Below are 19,017 nucleotides of genomic sequence, written 5' to 3' on the forward strand. Positions count from 1 at the left end.
TTATTAGAAGTATATATATCGAGAGATTTACAACATCAGAGGGAGGCTGGAGATCTAGGGGGTAGAGGTTCGCATAGGAATGACACCCAATTCGCGTTCCAGCCTCTTGTTCCAGAGCCCTCAATGCTGGACACTGCTCTGTGGTCCCTGCCACTTCTAGAATCTGAGTGTTGTCTCCCCAAGCAGCCTCTAACCTCACCAGAATGGAACCTGTGTGACGTCTGCTTCTCCACCTCGTGGCTTTAGTATCAGAGTCCGAGTGGGTGCGTTTGATTGGCTGAGCAGGGGCATGAACTTGACTCTGGCTTCGGGGGAGTCTGGGAAAGAGGGTTTGGAATTTTCCCTTTTTTTTGGATGGGAGGAAGATTCCCCAAACAATGGAGAGGGGCCCAGACTCAGAGTGGTTGACAAGGATGACATATGTCTACTATGTTGGTATTTCTTGATTTATCAATTTTAAATATCTGATGACTTCTTCCGCCAAGACCTGAAGATTTAACTTATTTATCCTCCCTCCAGCCCCACTTCTTCCAACATAGTTACTCCCCATTTATAATTATTATTTATCTCCAGAATTCCAGTTCTCTGAGGAGAAATATACGACCACACAAAAACGTATACACATGGGCTTCCTTAGTGGTGCAGTGGTTAAGAATCCGCCTGCCAATGCAGGGGACACGGGTTCGAGACCTGGTCCGGGAAGTTCCCACATGCTGCGGAGCAACTAAGCCTGTGCGCCACAACTACTGAGCCAGCGCTCTAGAGCCCACGAGACACAACTACTGAGCCCTCGTGCCACAACTACTGAAGCCCATGTGCCTAGAACCCATGCTCTGCAACAAGAGAAGCCACCGCAATGAGAAGTCCGTGCACCGCAATGAAGAGCAGCCCCCGCTCGCCACAACTAGAGGAAGCCCGCGTGCAGCAACAAAGACCCAATGCAGCCAAAAATTAGTTAATTTTAAAAAAACAAAAAAACTTGTATACACATGTTCATAACAGGGCTATTCATAATAGCCCCAAAGTAGAAACAACCCAAATGTCCATCAGTGGGTGAATGGATAAACAAAATATGGTGTATCCATACAATGGAATATTATTCAGCCATAAAAAGGAATGAAGTACTGATGGATGCTACAACATGCATGAATCTCCAAAACATTATGCTAAGTGAAAGAAGCCAGTCGAAGACCAAGTTACTATAAGATTTCATTTGTATGAAATGGCCAGAGTTGGCAACTCCATAGGGCCAGAAAATAGATTAGTGGTTGCCAGGGGCTGGGGGGAGGCTCTGGCAGCCACTGGCAGGGGTTGGAGGGTAACTGCTGAAAGGTACAGGGTTTCTTTTTGGGGTGATAGATATGGTCTAAAATCAATTGTAGTAATGGTTGCCCAACAATGTGAATATGCTAAAAGCCCATGAACTGTATGCTTTAAATGGGTGAATTGTATGGTATGTGAATTATATCTCAACAACGCTGTTAAAAAAAATGGATAGGATGCTGGATGGTGTGGACTCTGTCTCCCGAGGCCCTCCTGGAAAGGCCTGCTATGGTCCGGCGGCTCCCACCATCTTGATCTCAAAGAGCAAGTGGCAGCTCAGAGAAGGAGCTCTGGACCAGGAGTCAGCAACTTGCTGTGTGTGCTGGGGTGAGCCTGTGCCCTCTCTGAGCCTCATTCTCTCCCCTGATTCCCCCAGGAGCACTGAGAAGTGATGAAGGAAGCAGCAGTGGACAGAGGAGCCAGTGGTCCCCACGGCAGAATTCTGCCTGAGGTCTGTAGCCCGGACGCCAGCAGGACAGGGGTGGTGGTAAGATGCCCCACTCTCCCTGCCCTGAGGGACGGAGGCCACCCCGCCATGCTCTGTCTTTTAACATCCCAGAGCCCAAGGGTTTAGGTTCTGAGACTGCAGAGCATGAGAACAAATTACCTACAACTAAAAGCCCTGGGTTTGTGGTGGTAAACAGGGCATTCAACTGTAACCTGTATCCACAACGATTTTGCCAGTCTTTTTTTAGATGATGTTTTCTTAACAACCTACAGAGAACTTCAGTCTCCTCCCCTCCTAATTCCCTGCTTTGCACAAACATGAAATTAATCTTCTAAACACCCAAGGCAGTTCCAAAAAGAAGTGAGCAGAGAGAAAGCGTGGGGGTGGACTTGGGGGGAGCCCCACCCTCCCATACTCAGAGATCTCTCTCCTGTTTGACTCACAGCCCAGGAGGGGCAGGTAGCTGAATGGCCACTGATGCTTCATAACATCCCCTGCACCAAACCCTCTAAGCATCCATCGGGCCCTGCTTGCATATCTCCAGTGACGGGGGACTCATCACCTGTAAAGTCAGCTTGTTGTATCTGAAATAGCTTTGCCTAGGGCAGAATTCTCCCTCAGAGTAAGCTGGCTTCTGCCCACTTTTGTGCTCCTTCCTTGGGCCTAGCGCTGCCCTCTGGGGATTTTAGGACTAGCATCTTATGCCCCACACCTGTTATTGATTAGTCCAACCATTAACAAGAAACCTGTGTGCCCGGCCCTTAAAGGGAAATGATCCCTTCCTTGGTGTTGGCCACAGATGGGGAAGCCCACCCCCACAGATACCCAGATACCCCCCCCATCCCACCTGGAACACATCCTCTTTCCCTGCACCCTGCCCAGGCTCAAAGAATATCTTATATAAATTAGAAAAAGATACCCCTGAATCCAGGTAGATGCAGCTTCATGCCAGGATCAGGGGTTCAGCCTTTGTGGATCCCTTAGCCAAGTGCCCTTGAGCAGTGAACGACATGCACAACTGTACCAGGTGGCCCTGCACCTGCCCCCTCCTGGGTGCCGGGTCTCAGCAAATGGCTCTGTCATTCCCCTGTGGTGGCTCATGCCGATCAAGTTGGCTGGAACCTTGTTCCCTAGAATCCTCTCCCCTCTAGCTGGCCTGAAGAGAAATTTGTGCTCTGAGGCCATCAAGGCTAGAGGTGGGAGAGACAGACACAGAGATGCCAGCAGTTTCTGGTTGGTCCTTGCCCTTTCCTCTGTTCTCCTTTTGAGGACTGCTGGCCCTGCTGGCTCACAGTGACCTGGGCCTTCCACCAGATGCCTGGCTGTGATCTCACAGAGCAGAAGCTGTGAAGGCACGTCCATCGACGTCTACACTGGCTCTGCCTTCCCACTCCAGCAGCCAGACCCACTTGGCTTCCAGATTTTTCTGCAAGCTCCACCTGCACCCCTGCTTGGAGAGGGCTGGCTGGTGACATTCCCTGGTTCCCATAAAGCTCCCTACTTTGGACCTTTCCTTCCCAGACCCTCCCCAGCAGTGTGGGTGCTAATTCCTATACTATAACCCTCACCGGGGTTCTGCTTCCCTCACTGAGCCCGAATGATGCCCACCCCTTACCCACATCAGAGCAAGTGAGGGCGGCCTGGATGTCCCCTTCCTCCTCAGCTCATAGTAAATTGCTCCGCATGTCCTGTTGGCTGTACGCCCTTATTGTCCCTCTAATTGAGGGACACTCCCCCCATGTGCGCCTCCATCCAGGCCTCTGTCACTTCTTGCCTGCACTATTTTATCAGTCTTTTCTGGTTTTCTAGCTCTGGTCCAGCTCTGTGTCTGTGGCTTCATATTTCTCTCTGCCCCAAATCTCTCTGCGGCTCCCAGCCATGCACAAGGACCAAGACTTTTACCTGGGGTTCAGGGACCCTGCCAGGCCCACACTCACCACCTTCACAGGCAAGTCCCCACCATCTCCTCATCCTGTGCCCTGTGTCAGCCACTCCAAACCGCCCCCTCCTCCCCTGCTGAATCAGTGTCGCTAGTGATTGTCCTGGGAAAAACGAGAGGGAAAGGTTGTGTCCGGCAGACAGGCTGTCTGAATCCCACACCCCACTTTGTCCACCGCTCCCGTGTCTGTCTGGAAAACTCCTATTCATCCTTCAGAACTTCAACCTCAGTGTTCACCTCTGCTTACTTGTTCCCTGGGCCACACCCTCCCCACTGGCCCCCATTAGAACAGATCACTCCCTCTGGTTCTCCTGCGGTTCCCTGGGCTTCCAGTGTCCTCGCCCTGTCCCACTGGACGACAGTGGCCTTTTGCTCTCTGTCTCCCTCTGCCTATGAGTGACCAGTCAGCAGACCCCCCACGTGCCAGGGTGATGGGAGCCGATGCGCTGAGGAGCAAGGGGACGTCACGGGGCGGGAGCCACGTGGTCCAACTGTCATCAAAGAACTTGCGAGGGAGCCAGGGCCACACCACTTGGGGACGTCGAAGGGGCAAGAGAGTTCTGGGAGAGACCACTGAGGGTGTGTGTCCTGCCTCCCCTCCTGGGAAGCCTGGCCCTGGGCAGTGTGGGCCCACCTGAGTGGACATATAGGAATAAGGGGTGCCTGCCTCGGAAGGAGGGACCAGCTTGGAACTCACCCAATTTGTCCTCATCCTCTTCTTCTTCCTCATCAGCAGCAGGAGTACTGCTAACAATTACCATCGCTTTTGGGATTCAGAGTTTACAAGGTGTAACAATCCACACTTGCTCTGAGGTTCTCAAGGGCCCAACAAGCGGGGTACTGCACATGCCCACTCATGGGGGTGGAAGCTGGGATTGGAGTGGAGTCAGGCCTGCGTCGGGACCTCTGTTAAGTGTGCTCTGGGTCCCAAGATGCCCAGGACACCTGGTTAGGCCGAGGGAGGCTGAGTGACAGTGACGGCGAGGCTGTGCTGAAGTCAGGAGCTGGGCTTTGGGTACCGGCAGCTCAGCCTTTTCTGGGTCTAAACTTAGTTATCCCACAATCTCTCTATGGGAGTCGGGCAAGTCCCTTTTCTTCCCTGGGCCTCAGTTTCCTCATCCACAAAATGGGAATAACAAAGTACAGCTCCGGGGTTGGCCAAGCGACCCACATGGGTAGTGGCTGTGGAGTCGCTTTGAATCCATACATCCACTTGCTCCGGGAAGGAGGGTTTGGGCCACAGGCTGATGGTTGCAAGGCTCTCTGTGCCTCAGATTGGATGGCTGGAATGCCCTTGCCCTCTTTTTCTCAGGAGCTGCAGGATGCCCCTGTGTGGGTGAAGGGGATTCTCACAGGTGACCCGTCATGCTCATGTGGCCAACGGGGCACACTTTGCACAGAGAAGGAACAGACTGAGACAGACACTAGCTGTGGGATGGAGTGGTGGTGGTAGTGGTGTGTGTCCTGGACCCAGAGGGATTCTGGGACTATAGCCTGGCCTGGGGATGGGTGGCCAGAGCTGGAGGAGGATCCTGTGTACATAGAGTGAGTGGCACAGACTCTGTAGTTGGACTGCTGGCCCCATCCCGGCTCCTCCATGTCCTAGGCTGTGTGCACTCTGCTGGTTACTTGCAATGCCTTTACTTACTCCTCTGTACAATGGGGTAATAGCAACACTGCCCTCTGAGAGTTGCATGAGGATTACTTGAGTTTATATACTACGACACCAGACCCATATTAGCTGTTATCATTCCTACAAGCTGCTGACCTGGTGCAACAGGAAGCCAGCAGGAGGTTCTGGGGAAGGACAATGCATTCTGCAGTCCTGGCCTCCATGCAGCTCTCTCAGCCTCCCTCTGAGCCTTCCTCTGAGGTCTCCCTCTGAGCCTCAAGTCCCCATTTTGGGTAGCCATGTGGGCTCACTGGGACCCCAGCCACCGAGGGGCTTGTTGGCCGGAAGCCCCGCTCTGATAAAGCTGGCAGTGGAAGCAGATTCTGGACCATCAGACGCTTGTCTCAGGGCTGTCATGCGGGCTTTTATCAGAATAAACAGGTTTTGTTATGCATTTCACAATCTTAGCATCTTTAATTTATCGCACAACAAATTGGAGAGGATTTAGCATGTATTTAATTAATTTGACGAAAATAGTTCAACAACTGTAAACAAGGCTGCAGAAACACTGTTGCCGGGAAGCGGTGCGCCGACTCCTTCAGGGCTTAGAGAGGGCTGTGGCTTGAGGCTGCGCTGACGCTGCAGGACAGAAGAGGTGACACAGCCTAGGCACGGGGGTGAGGGCTACACGCTGGGCGGGAGGCCAGGGGACAGCCTGGTCACAGACTAACTGGGAGTCTCGGTTTCTCGTGCTCATGAAGGGACAGTAAGCCCTGCCCTGCTTCCTGCTCAGGGGACCAGGTGAGGATTTCCTGAGATGAGGATCCAAGAAAGTGAGAGCTTGTCATGGGGTCTTTGATGTGAAACTCCCAGCAGGAGGGTGCTTGGTGTGTGCACGCCCTTCCGGCTGCCAGTGATGCCTGGATACCTGACCGGTGACAACCCCACCGGGGTCAGGAGTGCCCCTCATCCTTCCTGGGGGCACATCAGGAGCAGACCCTCATATGACCCCCAATGTACAATCCCTTCCACTTGAGTGTGTGTGGACCTGTAATTTGCTTTTAACCAAAAAAAATGTGGCAAAAGTGATGAGATGTCACTCCCATGATTATGTTACATTATATAAGACTCCGTTTTAGCAGACTGGAGAGAGACTTTCATTACTGGCTTCCCGAAGTAGTTATGTTGGAGAAGGCCATGTGGCAGGGAATGACACAGAGCCTCTAGGGCCTGAGGCCACCTGCAGTGGACTGCCAGCAAAAAGTCCTCAGCCATACAGATACCAAGAAATGGAATGAATTCTGAAAAAGCCAGAATAAGTGTGGGAGCGGATTCTTCCCCAGTCAAGCCTCCAGATGAGAACACAGCCCGGCTGACAGCTTGACTGTAAGATGCTGAGCAGGTGACTCAGCCAGCTGTGCCCAGACTCCTGTCCCAAGGAAACTGTCAGATAACAAATGTGTGTGTTGTCTTAGGTCACTAAATCTCTGGTTATGTTTTTATGTAGCAACAGAAAACTAATTCAGGAGGCATCAGGGAAAGAACTGATCTCTGGTGTAGCTGTCCCTCACCTCTGGCAGAACTTACACTCCTTGAGGATCAAGCCCCTCATTTGTAAGGACAGGTTATCGGAGATACCCTGGGGTAGCTAAGATCTGAGATCCACTCAGCACGTAGTAGATGCCAGAACACAATAGGTCACTTTGTGAAATGCTGAATACAATCATCTCCAAGAACCATGTGATTTTGGGAAACTGAGCTATCTATGCCTGTACATTTGACCTGAGTATTGTAAGACTTGCTTCCATTATTAGGGACTTTATAGTTTACAGGAACCTTCCCACTGCGCAGGGGAGCAGGAATTAGCCATCGGCCAGTGGTAACCAGGTAACCAGGGCACGCGGTAAAAGGAGCCGAGTCTCTTTGTGGATCTGCTCTGGGCTGCTGGGTCCTGGCCCCAGGTTCCACTTGGCCCATCAGAGACGTGCAGCCTCTGTTCTCTGTGAGCTGATGAAATTTGGAGAGCAGGGAGCAGGAGGAGTTGGAACTGGTCCCAGCTCACTGGCTTGGAAGTTTGAATGGATGGTTCTCAGTGATGGGGATGCAGTCAGCATGCGTGTGCGGAGGAAGTGCCTGACTCCCTGATCTGGCTTTGAGGGGTTTCCAGGAAAGAGGCAGGGCTGGAGAGGGGTTCGAGTCCTCCTGGAGGCTGGGAGTCTGCAAGGTGAGGCTGCCCATCAAGGGATGGACGCCAGCTGGATTACCAACCTCGCAGCTGCAGGCAGGGCAGATGCCGAGGAGATTGGGGGATGGGCAGTGCAGTGGTTACTTGCTCAGAGCCTCGAACTTCTCACTTACTAGCTGGGTGACCTCAGGAAGTCACTTAGCCTCCTCTGTAAATGGGGATCCTAACAGACCACTTTCTAGGGTCAGGGTGAAGGTAAAAAGAGCCAGCCCTTAAAGCACTCGACAGAGTTGTCTGGTCCGTCACAAGCACCAATGAGGCTTGGCTACTAAGGGTTACGCCCTAGGAGGGCAGGATGCTTGTCTTGTCCACTGCTTCACTCCAGGCACCCAGCATCACGCAGGAGGTCCTCAACAGGGGTTTGTGAGATTAGTGAAAGGGGAACCCCAGGGCTCGCTTCCCCTTGTTTGTCCCTTCATCGAGGTTACATCCTGCAGAGGATGTGGGGATGTCCCTGAGTTCAGTGGAGGTGCCCCTCCATCTGGGCCGGTCTAGTAATTCCTCCATTCCTGCCAGGCAGGGTGGAGAGCTGTGGGTGGGGCCTCTCCTGCCACCCTGGGGATGGGGGGGCCCTGCCACTGTATCTCTGCTGACTTCTCACCCTCGGGGTTCGGGGGAGGGAGCTCTGTCCTCACTTGACCCTGAGCTCTGACTCACACTGGCTTCTGAGGCCCCCCAGAACGACTTTCCCAGGCTGGGCCCGCCCCCACTGTTTACTCTTGGCAAATGGGACCTTCCTGTTTCTAAGAAAATGGCTTTAATTGGTAATTATCTCATGTGTTCATACAGCGTCTTTCAACCAGGTGCCTGCAGCACCCAGCTTGTTAAACGGAATCCTTAGAAGGTACTGGGACTTCAAAAGTGCTCCTGGGCCACTGGGGCGCCTTGCAGGCTCCCCACAGAGTGAGCACGCTGAGGTCAGCACCGGGCGTCTGCTGCACCACTGGGCCCCAGGGTCTGGTGACAGCGAGAGCGTGACCTCGGGTGGCTTCCCTGAGGACCACCATGTGCCCAGCCCTGCGTGGGTTATACCAGGCCCAAGGCAGCCCTGCTCCCCACCCCAGTCCCCTCAGGGCCCCCAAGACTAGGGAGACAGAGATCGACTCAACAGTACATATTTCTTCTTTTTAATTTTAATTTGTCAAATGTAAGCAGGCCCCTCAGTTAGAGGCTGTAATAAGAGTTGTGTAGTTACACAGTTACACAGGCCTACCCCTCCTCCTGCCCCATTTCTCCCCTGCCGCAGAGGCCATTGCTCTCAATTCTAGCTGATTCTTTCAGAGTTCCCTCCGTAGCACTAAATAACAAGCTTGTGTTGCTACCAGCCGGCCTCTCAGTGTCAAGTTTATCTAAGGACTTCCTACTATAGGAGGCGAGCATTTATCTACACACACACACACACACACACACACACACACACGCCCTCCGCATTTCCCAACCTACCATCCTCCCAATATATCTGTGCTCCGTTCCACCTAAGATGCTGACACTTCCTTGATCTTTCCAGAAGGTCTCAACGAACGGTTATCACACAACTGGGACGAGTTTGAAGCTAATCTGATTCTTGAACAGTGGAGGATGCAAGCCCGGCCTGCGGTCGGGCCAGCGTTCGCAGAAGGAATCAATGCAAAGCGCAATCCACGGCTGTTGATGATAAGTGCCCACTGTGTTTTGGGTCCTCCGCTTCGGGCTGGGGTGCAGGCCTATCTGTGCGTGACACAGACACAGCCAGCATTCCCCTGCAAGTGAGCATCTGGAAGTGCAGTGACATAACAGCCGGCTTATACGCTGGGCGCAAGGACGATTGGGCCACATGGCCTTGCAGCTGGGGGATCTTGTCACTGACAGCCATGTCTTCTGCCAATGACCAGACAGGGTTTGTAGCCCCAATTGATAATCACCGATCATGTTCCAGGCGTGCTGCTTTAACCCTCATAACAAACTTGCTGAGTAAATACAACCAATTTCGTTAGCAGAGGCAAACGATTATATGTAGGATGGATAAACAACAAGGTCCTACTGTATAGTACAGGGAGCTATATTCAATATCCTGTGATAAACCATAACGGAAAAGAATACGGAAAAGAATATATATATGTATAACTGAGTCACTTTGCTGCGCAGCAGAAATTAACACAACATTGTAAATCAAGTATACTTCAATAAATTTTTTAAAAAAATACAAACAATTTCGGGTTACGGGTAAAGAAACAGAGACCCTGAGGCAATTCAGTGATGTGCACGAGGTCGCAGAGAAATCAGGCCCAGCAGGACCCGAACCCAGGTCTAATTCCAAATTCAAGCTCTAGTCTATCCACAGCCCCCAGACCCTGGGGAGAAGATTGCAGCTGTACTGCTGGTCCCCCTACGGCTCAGGCCCGGGCTCGGGGGAGGGGTGCCTTCCAGGCAGGGCTCTCCTCTCCACCGTCCCTCCACCGTGGGTGCTGCAGCCTGTGGAGGGGGAGGGGGCCCGGCTCCATGATCTCCTTCGCCGGGGAAGGAAGCTCCATCTGCAGGCTCTTTTCCTGGGGGGTAGGGGTGGGAGGGGGCATTAAAAAGTGGCCCACCCCCTGTCCTGGCTTCTGATTCACCCCACCCTGAGCCAGGCGGGGGTGGAAGCTGCTGGATGCTGGGCAACTTGGCTAATTGCTAAGCCAGGGCAGCAGGGCGTGGTTTGACATAATTATAGTTTGTCCTGTTGCCTCTGGCCCGGCTCACAGGAGAGGGCGTGAGGAGGCCCCGAGCAGCAGAAAGCACACATTAGTACAGCAAATTGGCCTGCTTGCCAGCCTCCAGGCCCCTGGGAGGGCCCCAAGTTCAAGCATCGCCTGTGCCACCGTCTGCCGCCAGGATGTCCCGCATCTCGAAGAGGGGGAAGCCCATCTGGACGTCCCCGCTGACTCGGCTCCCATGTGTCTCTTCCAGGATGTGGTAAAAGTCTTCCAGTGGCACCTCGAGCCAGCCCTTCCCTGCCTCAGGCCTCAGTTTTCTCAGCTGTCCGGTGGGATGAGCTCTGCGCTTTGTGAACCAGGGGGCTGGTCCCCACCGTTCACCGCTTGTCCCCCTCCCCCCTTCCCAGCCCAGACCCCAAACGCATGCGTGGTCAAGCCTTCAGACGTTTCCAACGTTAGCTGTCCAGCGATCCCTGGCCTTAGTCCCAGACATTACAAAGTAGAGACAAGCCTTCCTTGCTATGCATTTTCTGAATTTCTGACCCATCGAAACTGTGACCACGCCACTGTGATTTGGGTGATTCTTTACGTAGCAATAGCTAATAACCCAAACAGTAGAATTAAAATGGGATAACAGAGGGAAAGTTCTTCCCAAGGCACAGAGCTTGGAGAAGGCCTATGAGCCTGACGGCAAATACCTGGAGGAAGGACAATGAAGGCTGGAGAGCTGAAGAGTGGTCCTAGCTGAGTGGGTACAGGCCATGCATGGCCCAGCCGATAAACTGCCACAATTATGCTTCCCACCAAGGCTGTTTGTTACTCTCTAGCTGAGAGTCCCCAACCCCTCAGCCGCAATTCATGTGGCTATCCTCCAAAAAGCCCTCCCCTGCAAAGCGCAGTACTAGGTTCAAGCCTAAGTTTTCTATTGTTTGTGTAGGTCAACAGAAGGTAGCACTGTCACCTCCCTGGATTGAGGACCTAGACCTCTATTAATGCAACCCAAGAATACCTGCACTTTTACAACCGCATGTCTGAGCTGAGCTGACTGTGAGCTGCAATCCCTAGGTTGCTCCTGTGCAACTCCTCAGCACAAGTTGCTGCCAGATCTGACCTGCCTTGTGGCTACTGAGGCTGGGAAGACAAGTCACTGTCACTCACCCTCTGCAGTGATGCTGCAGTGAGAGCCCCCACTTCTACCCGTGGACCCCTGGATCCTCCTGGCTGTGACCTGGTCACCAAACCGTCCTGTCAAACTCTGTAGCCACTTAACGCTGAGGAAGGCAGTGTGAGCGTGTGAGAAGGATCTCCCCTGGGGGGGCCAGGGGGTGGTCAAGCCAGGGGTCAGGAGGTCTGGGTTCTGATACCTGCTTTTCACCATCCCCCACCTCCCCATCACATCCCCAGTCATGAGATAAGAGACTGGACAAAGGGGTCGGTCCCCTCCCTCCCCCAAGGAGGCTCACCAAATAATCCCTGGGAGGCAGGGCCCTAATACCAGGGAGGTGCAAGCTTCCTGAGGACCACTTTCCCCACTCAGAATCCAGACCAATAGATCCGGCGTTGGCCGAGGAACATCCAACACATGCTGCTGGCACAGTAGTCTCTGTGCTCATGGTTGAGGCATCCGCCCCCTCCCAAGTGACCGGGGGCCAGACTCAGGCCACCACTCTGCAGTTAATATTTCAAGCAGAACACAGACTTAGTGCCGATTTACCCTTTGCTCCTTCTTAACCCAAAGGAAATTGCCTTTCGCGTACATCAACTTTCTAATTAGCAGATGGGATGACCGAGATCTTAAGGATAATTAGAGGGAGGTCTGTCTTTTCCCAAACTCCCCGCTGTCCCCTCCTCCCCAGGCCCGCCCCTGTCTGGAGCCTTCCTCTAATTTGGAGCCACTTAGAAAAGACAAGGAAACCTTTAAAGCTAAGAAGAATGTCTCCCAGGATGCCTCCTGCCTGTTTTATAGCAGCGGCCAAGAGGGCCGGCCAGTGTGCTCGATCTGCAGAAGCATGGGAGAGGCACCCGTTCAAGGGGCCTGTGGCCACAGCATCCTGCTATAAAAATAGCTGCGGGTTTGAAGGCTGCAGGAGGAGAAAGGACAGGATTCCTCTGCTCAGTGTGCCGAGTGACCCTAAACCAAGAGAAGAGGGAGCCCCAAGCCCGGTCTGGGAACTCTGTGCTGGGTCCTGCTTGGGCCCTCGAGGTCACCTCTCGATGGTCGGGATGCCACCTCTGAACAGCCCTGCCCCCTCTGCTCCCCTCTCCCTCTGGACCCCGGCCCCTCCCACTTGGCCCCTCATATCTGAGCAACTCCGTGGGTGCCCCAGGACACCCACACCTTATCTGCCCTCCTCCCAGAGCAGTGACCTCTCCCACTGCGTCCCCCTCATCCTTCAAGGCCCAGTTCATTGGGTCCCAGCCCATAATGTCCCCTCTGAACTGGTGGGTGTTCGCACTTTTTGTCTGGTCCCCTCACTCTCAGAGCCACACCTGTTTCGTTCAGCGCTGTGCCCAGCACCCAATAAATAATTGATGAGTGAATGAAGAAACTCAGCGTACATTGTCTGACTGGGTTACTACAATGACCCAAGCCCAGGAGTTGTCAAGGCTGAGTTCTTAGTCCCCCAGAACACCCAGCGGAGGGCCACAGTAGACAATCAATGAGCATTTGCCGATTTGAGTTGCCTTTGCTTGGGAAGTGGTGAGCTCCCCATCACAGGTGGTATGCAAGCAACAGCCACTTGATGGGGAGGTTGCAAAAGACACTCAGCATCTAGCAGGGCTGGACTCAGAGGGCTGATGGTTCCCTCCATGCTCCCATAGGCCAGGTGAGTGGAAGCCTCTAGGTGGGGCAATGGTGGTGAGGGAAAAGCAGGTGGTCCTTGCTCTGCGGAGTAGAGGTTGGAGATAGACAGTGACTCCAGTGGGGGAGGGGAGGGGGCATGTGACTTGGGCAAAGGCTTGGAGGAAGGAAAATGAAGGAAGGATTTGGAAAGCACTGGAGGTCAAGGTGGTGGCTGGCTGGGGCGGTGGGGACAGTATCCAAGGGCAGTGGGCCTGGGAGGGCAGGGGACAGCCTGCTGTTCACAAGGAGTTAGTGGTGAGAGGTTAGGGGTAAAGTCACCTGCCCCAGCTTGCTCTCATGTGGTCTGGGTGACAGCTGTCACCCTGCAGGGGGCTGGCCTTGTCCTAAGGCAATTGGTCTCTTTCAAGTTCCCATCCTGGCTTGGTCACCCCTGAGACTTCCGGTTGCCCTCTGGAAAGTGGGGTGCTCTTCACAACCGTCTAAGTCCTCTGACTCCCTGGGGCCCACCTGAAATTCCAGTTCCGAGACTAATCGCTCCTGGAGGCACCTGGCTGGGAGCACAAACCCCTCAGGGGTCTCTCGGACCCCAACAGCTGGCCGTCTCCCAGTGGTCAGCCGAGCCGAACAATGTGACCTGGTGATGGCAACAGACTCGCCGTAGCCCCCTCAGGCTGATGGGGGACTGCGGTGGTAAGTTTCATCAAGAATTCCATCCAGGGACTTCCCCGCTGGCACAGCGGTTAAGAATCCCCCTGCCAAAGCAGGGGACACGGGTTCAAGCCCTGGTCTGGGAAGATCCCACATACCGCAGAGCAGCTAAGCCCATGTGCCACAACTACTGAGCCTGCGCTCTAGAGCCCGTGTGCCACAACTACTAAGCCCGCGTGCCTAGAGCTCGTGCTCTGCAACAAGAGAAGCCACCGCAATGAGATGCCCGCGCACCGCAACAAAGAGTAGCCCCCGCTCGCCGCAACTAGAGAAAGCCGCACGCAGCAACGAAGACCCAACGCAGCCAAAAATAAAAATAAATTTATAAAAAAAAAAAAAAAAAAAAAGAATTCCATCCATGTGGGGGCTCTGCCGTCCAAACCGGGCCAGTGACTCCTTCCCAGGGCACTGGGCTGCCTGATGGCCGCTTCCAAGCAGCCAGCTTGCTGGCACCATTTCTCAGATGGGGAAAACTGAGGGTCTGTGTGTTGCTGAGAGAGAGTCCCACAACGAGGGTGGAACTCAGAGCTTCTTTTTCCCAGGACCGCTGCATGCTCCCCACATCCCCCCCTACTCCCCTCTACCCCTGGGACAAGTGTTTCCCGACCATCTCTCCTTGGGGGTTTCCACGGTCTCCACCAGATTTCTGACTAGCTCTTCCTGCTTTCATAATATGAAGGAGGAGGCGGCCGGGGAAGGAAACCATGGGGACTCATTTACTCAGCACTCGTAAGCTCTGTTGTGACTCGCTCCGAGTTCCATTGCGATTCCCTCTTGCATTTCCCTCCTCCTGGCAGGCTGGGCGGCTCTCCGAGTGCTCCGGGCTGTCCTGGGCCCTCAGGAGCCCCTGCATTGTCCTGAGCAGTGATCCCCAGAAGCAGGCGCTCAGGGGCCTCCAGGCCTTGCATATGGACACCTCCGGCCAGCAGGAAGCAGGGGTGGAAGCCCCGGATGGCATCACCTCTGCCCGCTCAGCAAGCCCAGAGCCAGGAGGCCCCAGGCCCAGGCTCATGGACCGGGCCAGGAAAGGCTGCTGCCAGAGCTGGCGTGGACAGTGGCCACCTGCCCCTCCACTCAGGCCCAGAAAGGGGCAGGCGCCTGCCGTGCCCACACTGCTCGTCTCCCACAGTGAGCGGAGATGGGGCTGGGACTGGAATCCTGGCTCCTGTGGCCAGAGCCAGTTTCCCTTCACCCTGACCTGCTGAACACCTGTAGCCCCGTGTGGTTGGTCCCTCTGCCAGGGGGCAGCGTGGCAGGGCCTGGCCCCAGCTCAGGGCGGGAGATTCCATCACAGTCCTCGGGGAGGTCAGAGGGGCTGGTCAGAGTCAGCTGGTCCAGGATGGCTTGGGGAGGGGAGCATCGCAATGGGCACAACCTTCTGGAACCACTAGAAAGGAGCCCTCGCCCTGGCACCACTACTTATCAGCCTGGGTGAGTGACTTAACCCGTGTGTGCCCCAGTTTCCTCACCTGGAAAATGGGGTAAAGGAGTCCATGTGAAGACACAAGTTTTAGGACGTATCCTGACTTGCTGTGTTTCGTAAACGTCAGCTACTCTAATTGTTTTCGTTATCATCACATTCCCTCCCCCAAGACAGGGGATCAGCCGTACCGGGGCCTGGAGGCCTAAGGCCAGCTCCAGGGACAGTTAAGCTGTCCTGTGCCTGGGGCCAGGTGGGCCCACAGCCTGAGCCCAGCGCTGCCGGCCCTGGCAGCCCATCAGACGTGGTGGCCCCAGGTGGGGGCCGACTTGGCTGGACGGACTGGGCAGCCGGGCTGCTTTGGACACACGGGGCCCCTGCCAGGGGCAGGTGCAGGCTCGGCTTGTCACATGAACTGGAGAATTCTTGGGCTGGCCCAGGCCTGGTGGGGACGGGCTACGTCCCAATACATGTGTGGCCAGAGTGGATGGGCATGTGATTTCTCAATTCTCCTTCATCAGAGTCACCTCCCTTTTTCTTGTTTGTCTCTTTGCTCTTTCAACTCCCTGGACTATTTTCAATGCCCTGAGGGGGCCCAGGCTGGGGTGGGTAATGGTGGCAGTAGTCCTACTGGTTGAGGGGTCCCTGCGGGCCAGGCTGATGCAGAAACCCTCCCCATGGGCTGACCAGACAGAGTCACGTGCTCCCCGCTTTTCATATGAGAGGACCGAGCCTTCTGGAGGATGGTGTCCCACCGAGAGTCACACAGCTCGAGGGGTCAGGCCACGGTGCAGCCCTGAGTTTCCCCAGCTGGCATGGGTGGCCTTGCCTTGGGAGCTCTCCTGAACTTGCATGGCCCAAGGCCAAGTCTTCCCAGTTGGCTCCAGGCCTCAACTTACCGTGTGTCCTCAGCCAGGAGCCCCTTCCTGGGCCTTTGTCCCTTGGCTGCAGAGATCTTGTTGGCCCCGCACTGGTGGAGATCCTTGTGGTTTGGACGGTCTCTGGATCCCACAACTCCACCCACTCTCAATGGCCCCTGACAGGTGCCTGGCAGGGAGGCCCCCTTCCTGTCCTTTGTCACCTTCCAAACTGTTGTCCGGACCTGGAGCACTATTTAAAGAGCTGTCAGCGAGCTCCCCCAGCCCTGCTGCAGCTCGAGGGAGCCATCCAGACCATGGTAGGCTGGTGCTGCCCCGCCTCCTGACCTTGACCTCATCCTGTGACCTTGACTTCATTTGTGATACTGACCTTTACCTCATTGCCTGAACTCACCCTGACCTTGACCTTGTCTCTCTCACTGACATCCTTGACCTTGACCTGATGTTGTGCCTGTCCTGACCTTTTCTTCACCCTTGATGTCATCCCTGCACCCGGCCAGTCCATCCTTGTGGGGCCTGATTTGGGTCTCTACCTTCCTAGACTCGGTGGGGGCTGCCGAGGTGAAAGCTGGGGCGGGGGGCGAGGAAGAGGAGGGTGGAGGGGGACAGAGTGGGCCAGGCTTGGAGGTTTCAGGGAAAAGTGGGGCTCTGATCTCACTAAGAGAGCATGTTTCCTATGGGGGCCGGGGTCACTATTCCAGGACAGCCTGGGTCCTATGGAGCCTGGCATGGGGGCTGCTGGCCTTGCTGCGGGGTCCTTCAGGCCATGTGGGGCCTGCCCTGCCACCTTCCCCTTGCCCCTGTGCTCCAGCCCCTCGGGTCTCCCTGCAGGCTCTCAATGGTGCTGTTCTTTCATGCCCCTGTCTCACTCACCCTCATCAGTCCCTCCTGGCCTGAGAACTCTGTCAAGCCTCAGCTCAGAAGCCACCTCCTCCAGGAGGTCTGCCGTGAGTACCCCAGCGGTACAGAGGCTCCTCTGTGTTCTCAACATCTTCCCTCCCTCCATCACCCTCTACTGATTGTCTGTCTCCCAGCCGGACTGTGAGCTCCTTGGGGACAAGGACCAGGCCTGATTCAGCTCTAGGTCCCTGGGATTGGGCACAGGGCCTGGCTGGAGGTCAGCAGGTACCTAATACATGTCCGGATGCTTTGAGGGAGACGTTATCTCGGTTTTATAAATGAGGCTCAGGGCAGAAAACTGATTTTCCTAACATCACAGAGGCTGTGATAGCAAAGCCAGGATGAGAACTCAGGTCTGGGTGACGCCCTTCTGCCCTGAGATGTTCCCTTCAGCGGAGTTTTATTTTTTAGAGGCACATTATAAAATGGAATTTCCAAGACAGCTGGGCTGGAAAGGGTCCTGGCTAGGAGATCAGAAGCCCGGTCAGGGCCCTGGGCCTCAGGTTTGCCTGTGCAGTAGGAGAAAACAACCCCTTCCCTCCTTGCAAGGTTCTAGAACAGGGTCTGTCACACAGTAGGGTGACGTTTCCCCCAGATGGACTTGAAAGGCTGGGGCGAGACAAGGATGGGGGATGCCGTGGCCGAGGGCAGGTCTAAGGAGAGAAAGGACAGCATATCCCACAGACGGAAGTGATTGCTTTTTATTAACCAGAAGGAAATGTATATGTAATTATGTGAGATGTATTCCACAGGGAGGTTCTTTTCTTTATGATGTCTGAAGGGATTTATAAATATTACAGGGGTTTTACAGCATCATAACGTCCTGGCCGCCCTGCCAGCCCCCTTTCAAAGGATTAGTGGAGACAAAGGACCCAGTAAAAGCTAATCATAAGTCAGCCGGGCACTGCGGCTCCTGAAGTGAGCCCAGGAACCCAGGGGAGTTGGGGGCAAGTGCGGGGGTGGGGACATTGGGCTGGCGGACAGGAGTGAGCCGGGGGGAGGGGAGACCACAGAGGCGCTGGGGGCGGGCACGGGGGCGCCGGGGAAGCCTGGGTTCTGGGGTGGGGTAGACAGGGGCTGGGCACAGAGGGTGGAAGGGGCTGAGATGGAGGCCCGAGCTGGGTGTGGGGACGCCCACGTCTGTGGGGGGGGTCCCCTTCCACCTCCTCCTTTGTGAAGTCCCGGCTGTCCTTTTCCCCCATCACAAGCCAAGCCTGGGGCTCCTTGCACATGGAGACCTTAGTGACGGCTGCTGAGAGAAAGGTCCCATGGAGGGGTTTGGGAACAGAGAGCTTTCAGCAAATGCCCAGTAGTGGACGACTCTCAGGCACCATGACATCCGGAAAGAAACACACGGAGGCAGGAAGTCTGGCCAGAGACCCTCCACGTGGGTGGTCACCTGCTCTGCCTGCTGCCCTGAGATATGCCCTGAGCTCTGGGCAGCTATTTCCAAACCAATCCCTGATCGGAGCCAGGCCCTGGGTGGGGGAGGGGAGCCCAGAGGTGGGACAGACACAGGGAGATACGGCAGGACAGTGTGCTACGTGCTACAGGGTGTGGAAACCCAAGACTGGTGGGGAGGGGCAGAGGGGATGGGGGAGCTCTAAGTTGGCCTTGGGTCAGGGTTAGTCAGGGAAGGCTTCTCAGAGGAGGAGGCGGAGGAGTTGAGCCTGAAGGATGAGGATTCATCCCAATGGAAGGCAGGGAGGGTGTCCCAGGTAGTGGGAATGGCAGGAGCAAACGTTGGGAGAGAAGGAAGCTCAAAGCAAGTGGGGGGGGACCCAGGTCGCGGGGCGGGGGGAGGCGGATGCTCTGGGAGAGGGACAAGGGACAGACCTCGCAGGGCTAAGGGATCTGGGTGTTACCCTGAACACCGGGGAGGGTGGCAGGAGAGGAGGGCCCCCACGTGGCGGCTGGTGCTAGAAAAGACGCCCCTCTCTGCTCCGCATCCTGGGCTCTGACCTCCTGCATTCTGGAGTCAGGGGCCTGTCGGGGAAGCAGCAGGTAGCCCCGCGGGGTAGGCGCTCTGTTGGCTTCTTGCTGGGAAGAAGAAGCAGGGAAACGCC

The 19,017-nt window shown here is 55.1% G+C and overlaps 1 protein-coding gene across 1 annotated transcript in view; it reads left to right on the forward strand.

The window, feature by feature from the left end:
• The window catches only part of MYL10 (myosin light chain 10), a 34,470-nt gene that overhangs the window by 6,909 nt on the left and 8,544 nt on the right, over positions 1 to 19,017 (forward strand). The window contains exons 2-3 of the mRNA XM_059898717.1: positions 13,063 to 13,067; positions 14,551 to 14,727. Coding sequence (XP_059754700.1) covers positions 13,063 to 13,067; positions 14,551 to 14,727 — 182 coding nt within the window. The remainder of the gene's footprint in view (positions 1 to 13,062; positions 13,068 to 14,550; positions 14,728 to 19,017) is intronic.

This window comes from Balaenoptera ricei, chromosome 15 (genome assembly GCF_028023285.1).
Source record: "Balaenoptera ricei isolate mBalRic1 chromosome 15, mBalRic1.hap2, whole genome shotgun sequence".
Classification (NCBI taxonomy): Eukaryota; Metazoa; Chordata; class Mammalia; order Artiodactyla; family Balaenopteridae; genus Balaenoptera; species Balaenoptera ricei.